General features: G+C 44.6%; 1 protein-coding gene across 4 annotated transcripts in view; it reads right to left on the minus strand.

Annotated features, from left to right (window-relative positions):
• Trio (trio Rho guanine nucleotide exchange factor) overlaps nt 1-18,458 on the minus strand; it is a 284,459-nt gene that overhangs the window by 183,591 nt on the left and 82,410 nt on the right. For all 4 annotated transcript variants that reach the window (XM_051182600.1, XM_051182598.1, XM_051182601.1 and 1 more), the window contains exon 2: nt 642-716. In XM_051182600.1, the coding sequence (XP_051038557.1) occupies nt 642-716 (75 nt within the window). The remainder of the gene's footprint in view (nt 1-641; nt 717-18,458) is intronic.

The raw sequence follows: 18,458 nt of genomic DNA on the forward strand, positions 1-18,458 counted from the left end.
AATCTTGTAAACCTGCACATAGATTCCAGGGAGAAACCTTAAAGGCCAGAAGCACAGCCATCCTTATGGAGAGGGGAGACTGGACATGGGCAAAGGGCCTGGGCTGTCAATCTCCACACTGTGCAGGGAGGGAGAGCTAAGAATGAAAGGCAAGTGTCTTCTCACGGAGAGGCATCAGCTGGTCGAATCTCCAGGACTGACAGCCAGCTGAAGATGTGACTTCTAACAACGCCAGGCATGGGTGTCTCTGAAGGAGAGGAGCTGCAGGACATGAGCTTTCCCTCCCAGATGAGAGAATGAAGAGCAGTACAGGACAAGACACTGAGGTTAAAAGCTCCCGAGTGTGTCTACACTACACAGTCACACTCCCGATTGCTGGCACTAAGGTGTTTAACAAGCAGCTGTTCCACTTAACAGCTCGGGCAAAGCAGCCAAATGTCTGTAGAGTGACAGGCAGACACAGTTTGCTCAGTAGTGTTAGCTGGCTTATGGTGTATAGACTGCCTTGGGCATTAATTTTCAAGAATAAAAGAGTTTTAGAAGCCCATGAAATGCTGATGCTTTTATATGCTGTGGCAAGTGGGCTACTTTAATCAAACTCTGAGCAGTCACGTAAAGCAGATTAGAAAGACAGATTTTACCTGAGAGATAGGCGACTTTTTCCTTCAGAATTGGCAAAACGTCCATAGCTTTCATTTCATCATTTTTCCGAAACCCTGAAAGACACAGAGAGAGAACAGTCAGTGGGCTGTCTGACTGACATGTAATGCCCATTCTACCCAGTGCCAACACCTCCACGTTCATCATAACCGTGTGTGAACACATGAGACTCTGACCCCAGCATCTTCTTAATGACCTTTACACATCCATAGACCGTAACCCAAATGACTCACAGCTTTTTGTTCCCAGATGACACAACAAGTAATCAGTCCCAATCATTTGCTAAATCTCCATTTTAACCTTGCAGAAGTTAGATAACTGCCGAAGAAAACTATAGCATTGGCAGCTTTTTGTAAAGCTTGCTAGTCATAACACAGTAAAGCCTCTAGGGGGAGCGCGAAGCCTCCTCCTTCTCTCAGTCTTCCCAAACTGGTTAGTACCTTTGCTGGGCAAACAGGGCAGGCCATGCATAATCCACACTGGTCAAAGCTCCCTCCTTCTACACTTTTTGGCTTGTATCCCTCAAGGAACATCAGTAGGTAAGGCATTGCTCTACTCCAACTTCTAAGGTAGCCAAGGTCACTCACTAAAAACTAACTCTTCTCCACCTCAGAAAAGTCTTAGAAAGCCATGTAACAATTTTATGGGAAAGCAGAATGCAGCCAGCAACTTAAGACAAGCCAACATCTAAGATGCCCAGTCCACTCACCTAGGAATATGGGACAGAAGTTTATCTTACTCATGGTCAGGTCTTAGGGTACTGTCTTGGACTCTATCAGAGGTAACCAATCTAAGGCTAGGCACCCACAAGTAGTACTGCAAAAACTCTCACTAACAGATACACTGGGGGAAATAAAATAGCTCTCCAAGAAAGGGATCCAAAATGTTATCTTGGTCACGAGTTTGGTGAAAGATGTAAATGTTTTCCTGATCACAGAACTGGTGAAAAGATGTAGTCTACAAAGCAAAAGGTATTAAATGAAAGGGTTTCTAGTGAGCATCCCGATTATACACATGGACGCTCATCAGGCCTGCTGTCATACACCTGTAATTCCAGAAGCATCCCTAAGTCAAGGCCACCCTGAACTACATGTCAATTCTCTCTCAAGGCACTGGAGTTTGTCAAAGACAGGGTGTGCACTTGGAAAAGGAAAATGGTGTTGAGTTCGCCTTTCTCTACTCTGACTGTTAGTGAGGACAAGGCCCAGTGCAAGCCTGTGATAGCTGTTAAAACAAGAAATAGGTTACACTCAGGGCTGCACTGTTGAAAAAAAAAAAAAAAGGGAAACCCCCAGGGAAAGAAGACTAAAACCTAGTATCAACTTCGATTCTGAAAAACAAAATATTTGAGCCAGGCAGTGGTGGCACATGTCTTTAATCCCAGCACTCAGGGGGCAAGGACCAAGATTCTGAGAGAACTTTCTGGCATGACCCATCCAGGTACTGATAATCTTGTCCCAGAGCTCGGGTCTCCAGGTCACCAGGACACTTTATTTTCCAACACACCACTGCTGTGTGCTGGCAACCCACCAGACTGAGAAACACTGCTCATTTCTAGAGGGTGAAACACCTGGCCCAGGAGTACGGCAATTTCATCCTGGGTTCCTTCAAAACCCTTGAATGAACTCAACCTCATCTCAACATCCGCATTTGTCATTGTGACTCATGACAGGGACTTGATGCCATGGATAGGTGAAGATGGCAGTGGGTCAAATGCCAAAGTGTCAGTCTCATGACAGCCCCCCAAGAGAAAGTCCACACAGACTATAAACAAGACAGGTTATGAGAACTTTTATAAGTAGCAGGTGCCCCATGAGAATGAGGAGAACCGCAGCTATAGATCAAACATAAAGGCGCCCAAGAAGAGAAATCCCTTTCTACAGTTTAGGGAAGAGGATGCACACTTCCTACCACTCTTACAACCCGATGCTCACCCAGCACCATCCACATGACCAGACCCTCAAAGAAGTGAGCGCCATCGTCTACGGCCCTCTGCACTATAGAGCCTGACCATCACTTGTCAATCACAAAATCCTCAACAGAAGACTTCCCTCCATCCAGAGCTGAGGATATATCAGTAAGGGCCCTAATTCCAAAGCTTTCTTAATGATAACTGATGACCATCTGAATGACACCTGTTTATGATGCCACGATGGAGTGGGTAACACGAGCTAGCATTGCTGTATCCCAGTCACCACACAGGAAGAAAAGCAAACTGATTTGATCTCAATATGCAGAAAGAAAAGCTCACTGGAACACCTCAAAGCCCCATGTTGCACTGCGAGCCACAGACTCACTCCCATATGACCTCATCAGTAGATTCTCAGAGCTGCAGTTATTGAGTCTTATCAGTCTCCCAATTTCCCCGTCCAATTTAACAGAACTCTGCCTAAGAGGAAAGACAGCAGGTCAGACTAACCATGTATAGTGTGTTACATTTTCACTGTTATATATCCATGTGTCCAGTAAAAGGATACAGGGAAGAATTTATGAAAAAGAAATATAAATACATTTAAAAAGAAATAAAAAAGAAATTAACACACAAAGAAACTTAGTGTATGGCTAATGTGATGGTGGTTCCTAAATTTCATGCCCAGGTTTTAAAACCCTACCTACTAAGTGGAAGACTCAGGAAACACAGATAACTTCTAAAACTGCATTAACTAGATCATGTCTCTCGATAAACAACACAAAAGGCTAACAACCTAACCACAAAAGCGCCTCTGATCAAAAAGTTAGGTTCTCGTTCATGCCCTAGAACTATTTATGAAAACAGAGTGTGGGGCTGTTTAAAAATAAGTTTTCTTAAAAGTTAAAAACAGACGGCCTTCTGTTGCCCCACAGGTTCTAGACTACACCACAGAAAGACCCAGTTCCTAAAACTATTTTGACTTGTCAATTAGAAGGGTTCCACAGCTGGACCCAGAGACAGCAACTGGAAGTATTTCCTCTTCCCGGGGCCACAGGGAGGTTACCCAGCAGCAAACACCATTTGAAGAGATGCTTCTGATATCCCACACCACACCTGTGCCGGAGCCCAGGAGGCAGGAACATTTTTACTTCTATGGCCAAGAGGGTCTGCTGATGGACAAGAGGACCAAGAAGGGAAATCTGGTAAAATTAGAAGAGGATGGAGACAAAGGGTGGACAGGAGGCAGGGAAGTCAACGGCCAAAACCAGAGGCATTTAGTTGTGCCCAGTTTTAAGTTATATAAAACCTACAATAAAGCACCCAGAATGATAGAGAGGCTGGTGTAGAATTTAATGAAATGCTAGTCCGGAGACAGTGATGCTTCCCAGACTAAATGACAAGCAGTAAATACTTTTTGAGTCAAGCCAACAATGAGTATGTTCAGAATGCTCATGATAGCATTTGCAATCAACAGAAATTATTGTGTAAGTGGGGCTCAGGGAACTTCTTTGCAGCTTCAAATTCATTTTCTCCCCCTCTCTTCTTCTCTCAATGTGAATATTTAAATATTTCAATATATTCATCTTAAGACAGCTCCATTCTGTTACATATTTACAATGCTATCTGGCCAGGAGCATGTCAATCCAGGATAAATGCTAAGGCCATGTTCCCCCTGATCCCCTCGTCCCCGAAGCTTTCCTGTTTCTTAAAGTGACAAATAATATGATGTTCAGCAAATGAATATTCTGTCTTCCTCATTCAGCCAACTTGCTTTGAACAGAACTAGGAGCAAAGTATTCAAAACTTCTAGATGCTAGATGGAAATGAACAAACACTAACTCCCTCCTGGTACCCTCCCAATGTCCCACAGGACTTTCTCTATTCAGTTTGTGAAATATCAGCTCTATGTGTTCAGCCTTCAATCATGCTATGATTGCAATTGTAAGAGGGAAAATTACTCTCTTCACCCTGGTAGGAAAATACCCACCATTATCATCTAGCAATGGGCAATCTTTTAGATGAAGCAGTGGCTGGAACATCAACAACTAACAGCCCAGCGGTCAGAACAACTGCCCACTTTGGGTCCTCCGACCCTGTGGTGAGTGCTGCAGGGCACTTGGACAGAACCTCTCCCCAGTCACTGAGAGTGCTCACTCACTGGGTCACAACTGTGCCCTTAGGCTTTCAACAGCAACTGACAAAAAAAGGAACAACAGTCCTCCATCTTGTTCTCTCGAAGGAGCACAGCACGGTAGAAGCATCTCTGGGATATGGGAGCGCTTGTGCAGTTCATTATCCCCACAGCCCTTTCCATGTAGGTCTGAACACCAATCTCCGATCAAGTTAAAGAGTACCCAGCTTTTAAACTAAAACACGGTGTCTTAGCAGCCCACTCAGGACCTCTTGCAGGCTTTAGTCATTTTGAGGTGTACATAACTGTTCACCTAAATGATTTTTTTTCTTTTAGTAAAACACTGTATTTAAAACCCCAATTTCTCCTCCACAGACAGCACTTCTGATGGAGTTACAACAGTGCCTTGTTCTGAACTGTCTGCCATGTCACCCACAAGCTGCTTCCTAGCCACCTCACGGGTCTCACTAGCCTGTCAGCTAGCCTGTCTGCTACCCCACGTCACACTGCCTGCAGGAAAGGCTACAGCAAATCTTATGGAAACACAGGTTGTACCACAAATAAGACTAACAAATAAGGCAGTATGCTAAAGCAACTACAGCAAAAAAACATTAACTAGTGAGCTGGTATCTCCTCGCTTACTGATGAGCCTCGGTGGTAATTACCGAATTTTACTCATTAGTTAATTGGCAGACACTGAGAGTGTACAGAGCTCCTGAACACAAAGGGTAGGGTGATAAATCTCCACATCTGAGAGCTGGCCCCGCCCTCGCTCCTCTTGCAGAAAGAGGTGACGTCACCCTAGAGCAAGCCACTCCACTGCGGAGCCTGTAGGATCCTGCTGTAGTGCAAGGAGGCAATGTTAACACCGTGGGGGGTTTAATTGTGCAAACCTCTAGATCAGTCTCTCAAAGGAAGGAAGCATTTTAATATTCTGTGAACGTATTTAATTATGAAATAATGTTAGGAACCAAAGATTAAACTTTCACTCTTAATAATATATATAAAAAAATCCACACATAATTTATATTTGTGTGGTCTTTACAAAAATATATGGCCACACCCCACACTTACAAATTGTATATAAAAATGAGTCACACACATCAGGAATGTGGTATGTTCACAGACTACTACATTAAAACCACATGACAATATGGACGCTAATTTTTAGTAAAAACCACTACTGTTTTAATAACCACCTGATCGGCTAATTCACCCTGTTTGAGAGAGAAACAGTTAAGGACTAAAGAACAACATACGTTTACTGATTCAAGGAAATGTCAACTTGTAACCGCTCTGTCTTTTAATTTCTTACCCACAAAACATACATGACAAGCTGAACTACCACAAAGACCAGAGGATCATTAGGGCATTAGAAATGCCTTTAAATAAAGGAGGCAATCTGTAGACTTTGTTGTTGCTTGAACTATGCATTAACGGTGCACTGGAAGTTAATTTAAAAATACATAATAGGCCAGTAGTCCAAAAAGCCATTAAAAAGGGATTCTAATCTCTTCCAGCTTCATAATTAAAGAGGAACTGCCTGTCCATGAGCCCCCTTCATCTTCTGATCACCAGACTAGAACAGGGGCATACAGAGAAAATGTATTCCTATAGCTATCAACTACAAAATAATGAGCACAGACACCTGCCCCTCCCTGCCACACTGTACGGCATGACAACACCACCCTGGTTACACATGTGTATCTTGCTCATGTACACATGTACACATATGGGTCTGTAAAGTCAAGCTAATCCAAAGACTAAAGGGTGCTAACACATGATCCCTGAACTATGTGAACAGTTACCAGCCCAACCAAGATAGATAGCTAAAAGAAACCCTGTTGAATTACTACATTAAACATCCCATTCCTTTAAATAGTCTTGCCTGGGTTTCCCTTGCCCTCCACCTTCCCTTCACTGTCCTGGCCTGTGTCCCCACAGGTGGCCTTTGACCTGTAATCATCTCCTAATCAGTGTTCAATAGCCCCATCGATGTCCTGAAAATGAGGTTTCTAGCACACACCTCCTTTGCTCTTCCTCCTCATAGTTTTTTACGGTGCTCTTTGGTGGCCTCTTGGTGCCCTCACATAAAATACAGACTGCCTGACATGACACAGATCCCTTCAGATGTGACATCTGGGCACCTGTGCATCCTCCCTCTCACGCCAAAACTTATTCTCTCCCAGGTAAAACTAAAAACAACACCAACCACATGCTGAGCCCCTGGCCCTCTGAACCTACTACAGACACCACTAAACTGGGCTCCCATTGCTCCTGTTCCCAGTGCACATGCCACATACTGGAACCCTGGGGCCAGATTCATAACCCACCATATTCCCATAGCACCCAGGGAATGCAGTGTGGAAATGATCTAATACTGGCCAGTACTCCCTTTTGGGCAGAGGGTTGGTCACAAGGCACTATATCCCCCCCCCCCCAATGGAGGGCACAAGTTTAAAAAAAAACAAAACAAAGTACAACAAAACCAACTGGCCACTAAACCCTAGGTAAACACACCTTTTGCAGCTGGCAGTTTTCAATGCCAGTCTATAAATAAGGTCCTGACAGAACCAAGTCACAGAACTAACCATATTCTGAAACCACCAACCAGCTCACAATGGCCAGGCAGTTAAAGGACACATTCTGTGTGATGTATTTAATGCCTAGTAGGTAACATAATTACAACTCCTTCCTTTACATTTTAAGGTTGGAAAGGGTTTTACTTGAGACTTTCACAATGTAATTAAAAAGTTATTTTCTACCCCTAAGTCTCTGAAAGGAAGGGTGAACCATGCTAGGGGAGAAGAACTCCTTCAGCACTTTCTCAAGCAAAGAGGGTGCAGAGCTCTGGAGAAGCAAGAGGCATGCAGGCATCAGACGTCAGCTTCTCTGCAGTTGCTTTAGTCATGAGGCTTTGTAACCAGCCCAGGCAAGAAAGAATGAGCAAGCCACATCAACTACACACAACTCAAAACAGAACTTCTTTGTCTGTCAGCACATATGTGTCCCAAGTCCCTGAGCTTCAGAAGGCACAGGCAGGCCACTTACAGAACCCACAGGTTCTGCCCTATGTTTGCAGCTCCAGGAACTGAACACCAGTTGTGATGGGAGATGTCATTCTGTAAACATGTAAAAATGAATAAAGCCCTATTGGGCAATAGGAAAGCAAGATAGGTGGGACAAGGAGGATTCGGAGAGAGGTTAGGAGATTCAACATGTAGGACCAAGAAAGCAGAACTCCAGACCCTCTCTCTGGTAAGATAAGACCACATGGAAATACTTTGATTGATAAGGTCCTGACAGAATACTTTGATTGATAGAAATGGGCTAATATTTAAGACAGAGCTAGCCAATAAGAAACACTAATAACAGGCCAACAGCTTTATATTTAATATAGTGTCTCTATGTTATTTGGGGCTGGCGTGGCTATGGGACCAGGCTGGTGGGAAAACTATTTGTAACACAGTTGAGCTTCTGTGAGTGCTGGGGATCATGGGCAGCAACATCCCAGAACACTGGCTCGGCTTCAGTCATCCTTGCCTGCCTGTTAGTGACCATTACCAGGGAGACAGAAATCAAGGACCCAGAGCCAAGGCTTTCAGGACGTCCAGATTTCCATAAGATCAAGGCATGATCCCCAGTGATAAGCCTACATTTGGATTTAAACTCAAATTATTGAAGTTGATCTTCACACCAGTGTCCCCAACCCCCACTCTTGCCCACTCTGAAACAGCAAGACAACTTTATTTGTTTGTTTGTTTGTTTGTTGAGGCAAGGTCTTTCTACATAGCCCCAGTTGTCCTGGAACTCACAGAGATCCACCTTCCTCTACCTCCCAGAATGCTGGGATTAAAGGTGTGAGCCATCACCATCTACCCACAATGAGATGTCTAGGAGAACACTGGCTGCTCTTCCAGGTGTCCTGAGTTCAATTACCAGCAACCATATGGTGGCTCACAACCATCTATAATGAGATCTGGTGTCCTCTTCTGGCCTGCAGGCACACATTCAGACAGAATACTATATACATAACAAATGCATTTTTTAATACATTAAAAAAAAAAAGGATTCTCAACTTGGCCTCTGAGACTGGGGTTATGAAAAGAGACTTCCTCCCAGGCATCCAGTGGCCTGCTGACAAATGCCTATCAATTCCTCTGCCTTTAAGATACTGCACAAGAATTTCCCATCTCCAAGGAAATGTAATCAAAGCTGAATCTTAATAAGTAAACAATTAATTTGACTGGCCATTAGTTACATCAAAAACAGCATGTAGATCATTATCCTGTTCATATATAAACCAAAGTTTCTAAATATTCAACAAAATTAAGGTATTTGAAGGTCTTCCATTACAAAACACACCAGTAAGTCACTGACCCTTAAAAATGCATCAATAAGGTAAATAATATAAGTAACCAAATGTTTACTTGCATACTAATAACTATTTCCACTTCAATAATCACAGATTTAATTCCAACATGAAATTCACTAGAAGGACTCCTAGAACACGGCAGAACTTTCTATCAGCTCATCCCCCAATGGAGCTCTGAGCCATGTTAGTTCACTTACTTGTTCACACAGAACATTTACATACACCTCTCCCCTAAGCGCCCCCATGGGGGGGGGGTGGTTTCCCCCAACCTTCATTGTCCTAATCTGAAGAAGCTTGTCATCTAATACAAAATAAAACATGCATGAGAGCCACAAATAGCCTTGACTCTACATGCAGTGGGTCAGTCTGACAGATATGTATCTGGATACATACTGCTGTTACTGATCTGAGATGGAGGTGCTATGATTAGCCAGACAAACCCAACTGCAGACATCACAGTCTGCACTGAAACACTGTATCAAACCCAACGACTGTTTGCACTGAGGCACTGCATCATCACTGGCAAAAAAAAAAAAAAAAAAAAAAAAAAATCCAGACAAGGACATAAGACTCTTGACTCTGAACATGGAGGCCCAAGATAAATTTTTAAGTGGTCACAAACTGACAGCTGCTTCCATCAACCTTCTAGCCTTGACTATTCTGTTTGTTTTCTTAGTGTGGGTTGCAGTTCATCCTGCTGTGAGGAACCAATTGGAACTGAAGTGGGTCATCCAGAAACTTCGAAAGCAAATGAAACCCAGTGAGGGCAATTCTGCAGCCCATAAAAGAGACAACTCAAGAAACAACTCATACTCAGCGCTTGTCTGATTTTAAGCTGAATTCTAAAAGTAAAGTTTGAGGTTTTCTTCCAGGTCTTTCCATGTGGCGGGAGATATGAATGTTTATGAAGCAGCAATTCTGGCTTCCTGTCCAAGCAACAGGACCAGCCTAACTTTGTTCATGGGTAATGAACCTGTCCAGCTGCCTCAAGATTATAGCTTTATAGCAATGTGGGCGGCATGCAGCCTTGAAAGTTAAAATCATTAATTTACTCGCATCCACTCAGGCCTGGTGCCCAGCCCTACCCCATTTCAAAGCAGGGAAATTACATCAGCTCGGCCGGGTGACTACTTTCCTGCCAAGTCCTGGGACAGGGTTAAGACACTACAAAGAAGGCTGAGTAAAGAAATACCTCTGCTAACACTAACAAACAGGAGCGGGTCATTTCCACCCTCTACCCATCCTCAACCCTCCATCGTCTCAGGCTCTACCACTTCAAATCCTCTCTGTATACACAGAAAAGCAAGGGCTTTTTAAAGTCAGAGTAAAAGAGGTTTGTTAAGTGAATTCCCCTAAATATTGTCACTCACAGGGAAACATGTCACATCAGTATCTTATCTACAGGGAATCCTTTTGCAGACTAACCCTGGTATGAATGATGGCAGTGGGAATGCCAAAGGGACACTTAAGGAGGTAAGGCATGGCCACCCACTCACTCGCTAGCTCTCCAGTCTAGAGACTTGTCTGGTGCCCTACACTGGGACCTTGGCAGTTTCCTGCTTCAGGGTTACAAGCTACTGCCTAAAGGGACAAAGAAGCAGGGACAGGGTGTCCAGAAGGGTTCAGGAGCAGAGGTGAGTGAGCAGTGAAAACTGAGGGTGTCACCATCAGAAAGCAACACCACACAGGTCAGAAGAGCAGGTGTCCAGCTCCAAGGCAGAGCAGAGCTCAGGACCAAAGTCGTCTGCATCAGCTGCCTGCCTTCCAGTGTGTGACACTGGCAGGGGCTAAGTTTCCCATGGGGAGCCTAAGATAGCTTCACCTCCCACAAAGCTGGGTCTAATAACAAAAATTTAAAAATGGAGAAGTACTGAGGCAGGATGAAAGGAAAATCAAAGGCATCTGGAAGGGAAAGGAGCAATGTCTCCGTCCACTGCCTGGTTGAGGCTTCTTAACAACTGAGTCAGGAATTCTAGCACAGTTAACAAATCTGATATAAAATTTGCCAATGGAAAGATAATATTACTCTTGAACAGAGACATGTCACAAAGGAATGGCAAAACAGAACATGGTCAAGGCTGAACTGTGTACGACCCTAAGTTTGGCCTCAACTCCTTTCCCAGCTGTAAACCTGCAATTTTCTGGGAATCTCACAAACAAGACTATAAACTTCATCCGCAGAAGGAAAAAAAAAAATCTTAACCCATTGTTTAACCCCTGAGACCTATGGTTTTATCAGCCTGTAAGCCTATCTGATGAACCTCAGGAAATAATCTTATAGACTTATTTACCAAAAACTTAAAAAAAGTTCTTAGCAACGTTTTGAAATGAAACTTCAGAAGTCACCAAATGGCTGCTCTTGAGATGCTGGCCTGTGACTCCACACACACACACACACACACACACACACACACACACACACAGAGAGAGAGAGAGAGAGAGAGAGAGAGAGAGAGGGAGAGAGAGAGAGAGAGAGAGAGAGAGAGAGAGAGAGAGAGAGAGAGAGAGAGAGAGAGAGAGAGAGAGAGAGAGAATGCAATACTCATCCTTAACCTGTCAAAATTCCTTACCAGCCCCACCTCTGCCTCACTCTGACTGGTCCTGAAATTCTTTTCCATGGTAAAATCAAGAATCTTGATTTCCCCATGAGGGGTCCTAACAAGCACTCCTCCAACTGCAACCGGGAGCATCGAGGAGCTGTGTCTACAACTCCTGCTCCCAAGCTAACAAGCCCACTCACTGCCACTTTCGGCAGCAGCACTGAATGAGGAAGGGCTCACCCTTGGGTGCTAGTGCTGCCTTAAAAAGCTGCTCATTGACCTGAGATTATTGTTCCATAAGGTGAGGGACCATTACTTACAAAGCAAAGACCAGTTTTAAGACACAGTCACTGTCTAATGCCACACTCCCACCCCAACCAAGGGGTATTTTAAGAACCAACCAGTTACGGGACACACAGCTTGGACATTCCTTCTCAGACTACTGCAGATATCTAACAAGCTGTGAGGTAATTCCAATAGTAGAGCATTCTTCGAGTTCCCCAGCCCACTTGCACCAGTGTGTGTGTGTGTGTGGGGGGGGGTGCTTTCGTGCCCCTGCCTTCCCATGGCAAGAGCATGCCAGACACTGCCTAAAGGAGCAACAACAAATAACCTCTCTCTGCTCTCGCTTCTCTGCCCCTTGCAGGAACCTGTGCATTAGTGTCAGCGATTCCATTCGTCCTTGGAGAAGAGTCACGATGGCCCAAATGCTGCTGCCTTGCATCTGAACCCTTTATCTGGCCATGACCTCCAGGAAGTGGGGAGGCCATGCGGGCTTGCATGACTCAGCTCCCCTTTATACTCCATTTTTAACAGATAACCAAACACAAGCAAGATCTTCCCTACTGCTGGCTTCACTCTGTAGTGTGAGCCAGAGAACAAAACCACTGTCCTTGGCCCACTCTACAGACAGGACTCACTGGAAAACAGTTCAGGAAAGTGACGAGGAAATACAGAGTTTTCCTTGACAGTCAGACCAGGTGGTTTTCTGGAAGCTGATGGCATGGCATCAGTCAACTCTACAACCAAAACGCTGCACAACCTTCAAAACCGTAATACCGGAAGAACTGGGAGTTGCTCTTATAGTAAGTAAACACTTAGAGCCCTCCCTGGTACTCTAAATACTCATTTAACAGTAAAACAGGACTCTCAAGTCAATTATTCTAAGTCTTCTAGTTATTAGATATGAAAGAGAAGCCAGAGTGACCTTATTACATGAAGGTATATGTATGTTTCGTGTACATGTCTCAAGCCACCACCTTATTTAAGACCTCTAGAACTACCAATACCTCAGAGGCCTGTCATTATAAACACCACTGCAGTCCTATCTACGAAACTGGAACTCCTCACCAGAGCACCCCTGGACAGAAGGTAAAATTCATGTGCCTATTCAAGTTCCTCAACCCAAATTCCTCACGTGGCTTCTTAGTTCCTCTCCAAAACTTGTACTCTCTGTAAGAGAAGTCATTTTTCATGGATGTAACATTTGTTGCCCTTTACCAAAATAACTTTTTAAAAAGAAACACAAATGAAACAAACAGGTTAATTAATGTCCAAGTGATCTGAAATCACTTTCGGGCTCCAAATTCTAAAACAGGGCTTTTGTATTTCACCATCCACATCTGACTTTTGAACAGGATACCCCAGATGTTTCCCTTTCTATTTCCATCCTAACTGAATTCCCTTAATATCTCCTCCCACTTAAGATCCAGAATAGCAGCTGCCAAGAAGGAACTGTCAGGGACCTACATGTCTCAGTCCCTGACTTCCAGTGGCCATAGATGGACCTTCCAAACCACTGGGGGAGGCATGCTGTTTCTCAATTTCAGGAATACATTTTCTCAGATTAATAATGCTGTAAATTGGTGTTATGGTTCCAGGGAGCTCATAAATTCCTATTTAACACACAATAACTACTGTTGTGAGTTGGAGCAGAAACAGGAGAGCAAGCTAAAAAGGTTCTGGCCTTTCTCCCATGGGGACAGGGACAGCTTCGGCACACCTCCCACTCTGAGTATCCTTCCATCACAGGAGCCCCGCCTGGCATTCTGCTGGAGTGACCCCTTCATCTCCTACTACCCAAAGAAGCCTTCTTCATGTGCCCTAAAAAGCCTTGAGGATTCTGAGCTAGTCTGCATAGGTTTCAGCTATTAACCACTCACTATTCTACCCATACCATAGTCACATAATTCATGGATCTTTATCATATTAGAGATTCAAGCCCAGAAGATTTTCCAATAACTGTTTAAACTGGAGAGATGGTTTAGCTATTAAGAGAGCATAGTGGTCTTGCAAAGGACCCAAATTTGGTTCCTAGGACACACACTGGGTGGCTCATGACTGTAACTCCAACTCCAGGGGGAAATCAAGTGCCCTCTTCTGGTCTTCATAGCTACTGCACACACATGCACACATAATTAAAAAGAAACTATTTCAGAAGTGAATACTAATAGATCCATTATATTGTAACATATGGTACTTTTTTTAATAAAAATATCTGTTGTCATCCTTTCCCATCCCAGAAAGCACTAGAGAAATCTAGGGTGCCCCACCATTTGGATCCAAATGTAAAAGTCTCAGCTACCATGTCTGCCTGCACGCTGCCATGCTCCCTGCCATGATGACAATGGACTAAACCTCTGAAACTGTAAACGATCCAATTAAATGGTTTTATTCGTAACAGTTGCCATGATGCTGAGCAGTGGTGGCCCACGCCTTTAATCCCAGCACACAGGAGGCATAGGAAGGTGGATCTCTGTGAGTTTGAGGCCAGCGTATCCTACCAGACAGCCAAGACCACACAGTGAAACCCTGTCTTGAAAAACCGGAAAATTTGAAGAAGAAGAAGAAGAAAAAAGTTGCTGTGGTCACAGTGTCTCTTCACAGCAACCGGACACAGGGTATAATCACATCTGGGAGGGGAGTTGGGTATAAAGGAGCAGTTCAAGAAATGGTGTTAAGGGCTCAGGGGATGGCTCAGTAGTTAAGAGAGCACATACTACTTACTCTCCTGGAGGACCTGAGTTTGCCAGCACACATGCATGAGGCAACTCATAGCTGCCTGTAATTGAGGAGCTGGCACTCATGTGCTCACACATACACACATTTTTTTTTAAAGGAAATTTTGTTGGTTTTGGCTGTTGTTATTGCCTGGGTTTTGTTTTCGTTTTTTGTTTGTTTATTTGTTTGTTTTATTGCTTAGCCAGGAGCAGTAGCTTGGGTCTTTAATCCCAGCACTCAAGAGACAGAAGCACAAATTTTCTGTGAGGCTGAGGACCAGAGGCTGGTCTGCAATGGGTGAGTTCTGGAATAGCAATGCTTTGCTGTGTCTATGAGAAGCAGAAGGAGAAAGTTCACTTTGCTAACTGCAACAACCAAAAGAACTGATCTTAGAATTGATATCTATGCTGGGCATTGGTGGCACAAGCCTTTTATCCCTGCACTAGGGAGACAGAGACAGGCCGATCTCTGAGAGTTCAAGCCAGCCTGGTCTACAGAGCAAGTTCCAGGACAGGCTCCAAAGCAACAGAGAGAAACCCTGACTAAAAACAAAACAAAACAAAACCTCATCAAGGATATTAGTGGAACCCCATATTGAAGAATCTAAATTCAACTTTTCTGGCACTTAGGCATTCTATGGGAATGAGTTACAAGGCCTGGCTCGAAAATCTGAGCGATGTCCTGAATATCAACCGAAGGTGGCCAGGGACACCTGCTAACTACACAGACAGGAAGAGCCGGTAAGGAGCTGCCATGAAGGGAAAGTGATGGTATCTGAGTACAGCTGCCAGGTGAGCTCGGCCAGCAAGCTGTAATGCCATGAACACAAAGATGTTCCATTCTTAATTATGCAGCAGCGTGAATAGTCAGATTTAAGGAGTTTGGAGCAGGGAAGTGGTCCTTTGATTTTATAAACATACTTGTTTATAAACAAAGCCAAATCGATGGATTTTCTTCCAACACTTCATTTTACAGGATTAGTAGCTTGCTTAAGAAAGGCCTCCTCTTAAGACTTCACTGACACCTTCCAGACAGGATCAAGGCAGTCACCGGAATGACCATTTCTATGAGCAGCTGGCAAAAAGACACGCACAGTACACAGAGACACAGTCATAAGGCTACCTGCCCAGCTTCTCTCAACCCTGGGCCTCACCTGTCAGCCATCAGTTAACCACCAAGGAAAGCAAGGCTAAGAAGGGTTTGCTGTCCCTCCTTTCCAGCAAACACCTCTGCGGCTAACTTCCCTCTAGTTTCTGAGAGGAAACAGGTGCTATTTTCTCAAATAACCTCTCCACGACCCCCACCGTCTGCTGCCATGGCTGCATCTGTTCCTTAGGCCACCCGAAAGCCCTGAGGCACTCCCATGGAGGAGGCAAATTCAGCACTTCAGATTACCCACCTCCCTAGACAGCAGAGAAGAGACATGCGCGCAACACCAAAACCTAATGGACAGTGGCAAGGGCTCAGGAAACAGAAAGTCACCACATCCTGCTTTCTCCTACACATAGTCCCAAGCCTCCACTGTCCACAAGAAAGAGGGACCTTTCAGAGAAACAAGCCAGCTGGACATACCTGGTGTGTATGAGGAGATATGGCCCAAAGCCGGGGGGGGGGGAGGAACGCTGCTGTGCTACAAGCCTTCCTCACCACATCCAGTCCTTCCATCTCCAGATTCTCCACAAAGGAAACCATTCCAGCGACCTGGAGGCAAGGGGCCCTGCTTCTAGTTTCATAGGAGTTATCTCAGTCGCTCTATGTCAGCCCATGAGTACTAAATTAGTTCCAACACCACTTATTAGGAAGGTCCCTGGAGACGCAGGGCCAACAGCCTGGGTTGTTTCCATGTGTTTCTACCAAGTGCTTTGTTGATACAACTCAGATGTTTTCACTTCAAAATCTGTCACCATGAGATCAATGAAGCTTTATCATTCTTTTAAAATTCAATTTGGTGTGTGTGTGTACATATGTGTGTGTGTACTGGTTAGTTTTTGTCAACCTGACACAAACTAAGGAAATCTGGGAAGAAGGAACCTCCAAAAAAAAAAAAAAAAATCTTCTGTCAGTCTATCAGACTGGCTTGGAAAGAAGTCTATGCATTTATTGATGACTGTGATGTGGGAGTGGCCAGTCCATATGGGCAGTGCTGCCCCAGGACAGTCCTGGATTTCACAAGCAAGCCAAGGGAAATGAGGCAGTAAGCACCCGTTACTCCACGGTCTCTGCTTCAGCTCTTGCCCTGGAATCTCTCAATATAGCATCTAAATCAAATAAACCACTTCCTCCCCAAGTTGCTTCTGATCAGTGTTTCATCACAGAAACAGGAATCAAAATAACAGTGTACCTAAGTGTATGTATATGCACTACATGTGTGTTGATGCCCACAGAGACCAGAAGAGGGCTTGGAGCTCCTGGGACTAGAAACAGGAGCCCTCTGAGGTGGGTGGGTACATGGAACTGAACCTGGGTCCTGAGAACTCCAAATGCTCCTGCTGCAATGAGCCATGTCTCCACTCCACCTTGTAATCCCCTAAATTTTATGCTAGTACCACCTAATCATTAAACTAACACTACTGAAAAAAAATGAAACCTTTGTATATAGAGCTATCTTGCACAATTAAGCCTTGGTGGTCAGGGATTCATGAACCCAGAGACTATTTATTAACTGACTTTTTGAGAAAATACATTTATCAAATTCAGTGTCTTCCTGGCCCTGCTCTGTTTTCTATGCAGGATCTTTTTTGGTCAGAAGGGACAGAGCGGGTCATTTCATCTCTCCTGGATGCAGTTTCCTCCTGTGTGAGTCATGCATTTTAGAGAATCTTTGGAGAATTCAAAGAGAAAATGCATGAAAGCATCAAGCACACAGCGGGGCAAAGTGCTGCACAACCCGCAGCAGCTTCATGACTAGGATTGCAGCAGTCACGACAGTGGAGATGGGCATGGCCGCAGGCAGAACACAGGGCAGGGTTCAAATGCTGGGAAGTGGGCACAAGGGGCAAAGCAGAGGAAGAGAGAGAAAGGCTGGAAGTCCAGAGTTTCACTTTTCTAACAATGAAGCATGTGGTTGCTATTGGAAACCAAGCGTCCCTGCCCCCAATGCTAATTCACGGCCACTCACAGAGGCTCTATGGCTTTACACACTCTAGTCATTTCTCTGGTCATAATTTTTACCAGTGCAATCCCTCCTTGAAATCAGGATAGTCTTTTTCATATTCCTGTGACCCCAGGTGAAGGATGGCCTTGACAAAGGAAAAGTCATTTAATTACAAATGCATGGTTTCAAGAAGCCAATACAGTAAGGTATCCATGTGAAGAAAGTGACGGCATGCTGGCCACGTGGCCAGAGCTAAAGGGATTACATCATCTCTTTTGTGCACAGACAAACTGCAGGAGGGGCTGCTCGATCCTTTCAGCACCACCCCAGCTGCAGCGGAGAGCTGCGCTTCTTTCTGTTAAATCACCCTTATTTGTCGTCTGCATCAAAAGTAAAAACATGTCCCCAAAGAGGATTAACGAGTTCATATTCAGTGTTTCCCTGTGCCTTGTGAAGCATACTGTTTCAATACTGGAGCAGTCTTGGGAAGAAAGCAAGGAAAAGACAGTTCTCACTTGGCGCAGACTCAAGCTCTCCATTCTGTGAGCGACCTAAACCCTGTCCTAGGTTCACTCCCAACAGAAACTGAAGAGCTGGTATCGGGGAGCGTCTTCATGCAGGGCTACCATTGAGTCCAGGGTGCTTCTCCACTCATTTTCGGTGACTTCACTTGGGGGGGGGGGGGAAGGAGGAGGAGCTAGCTCAGAATGGTGTTGTTACCAAGAAACCTGCTCTCAAAACATGTC

The sequence above is a fragment of the Phodopus roborovskii genome, unplaced genomic scaffold, assembly GCF_943737965.1.
Source record: "Phodopus roborovskii unplaced genomic scaffold, PHOROB, whole genome shotgun sequence".
NCBI lineage: Eukaryota > Metazoa > Chordata > Mammalia > Rodentia > Cricetidae > Phodopus > Phodopus roborovskii.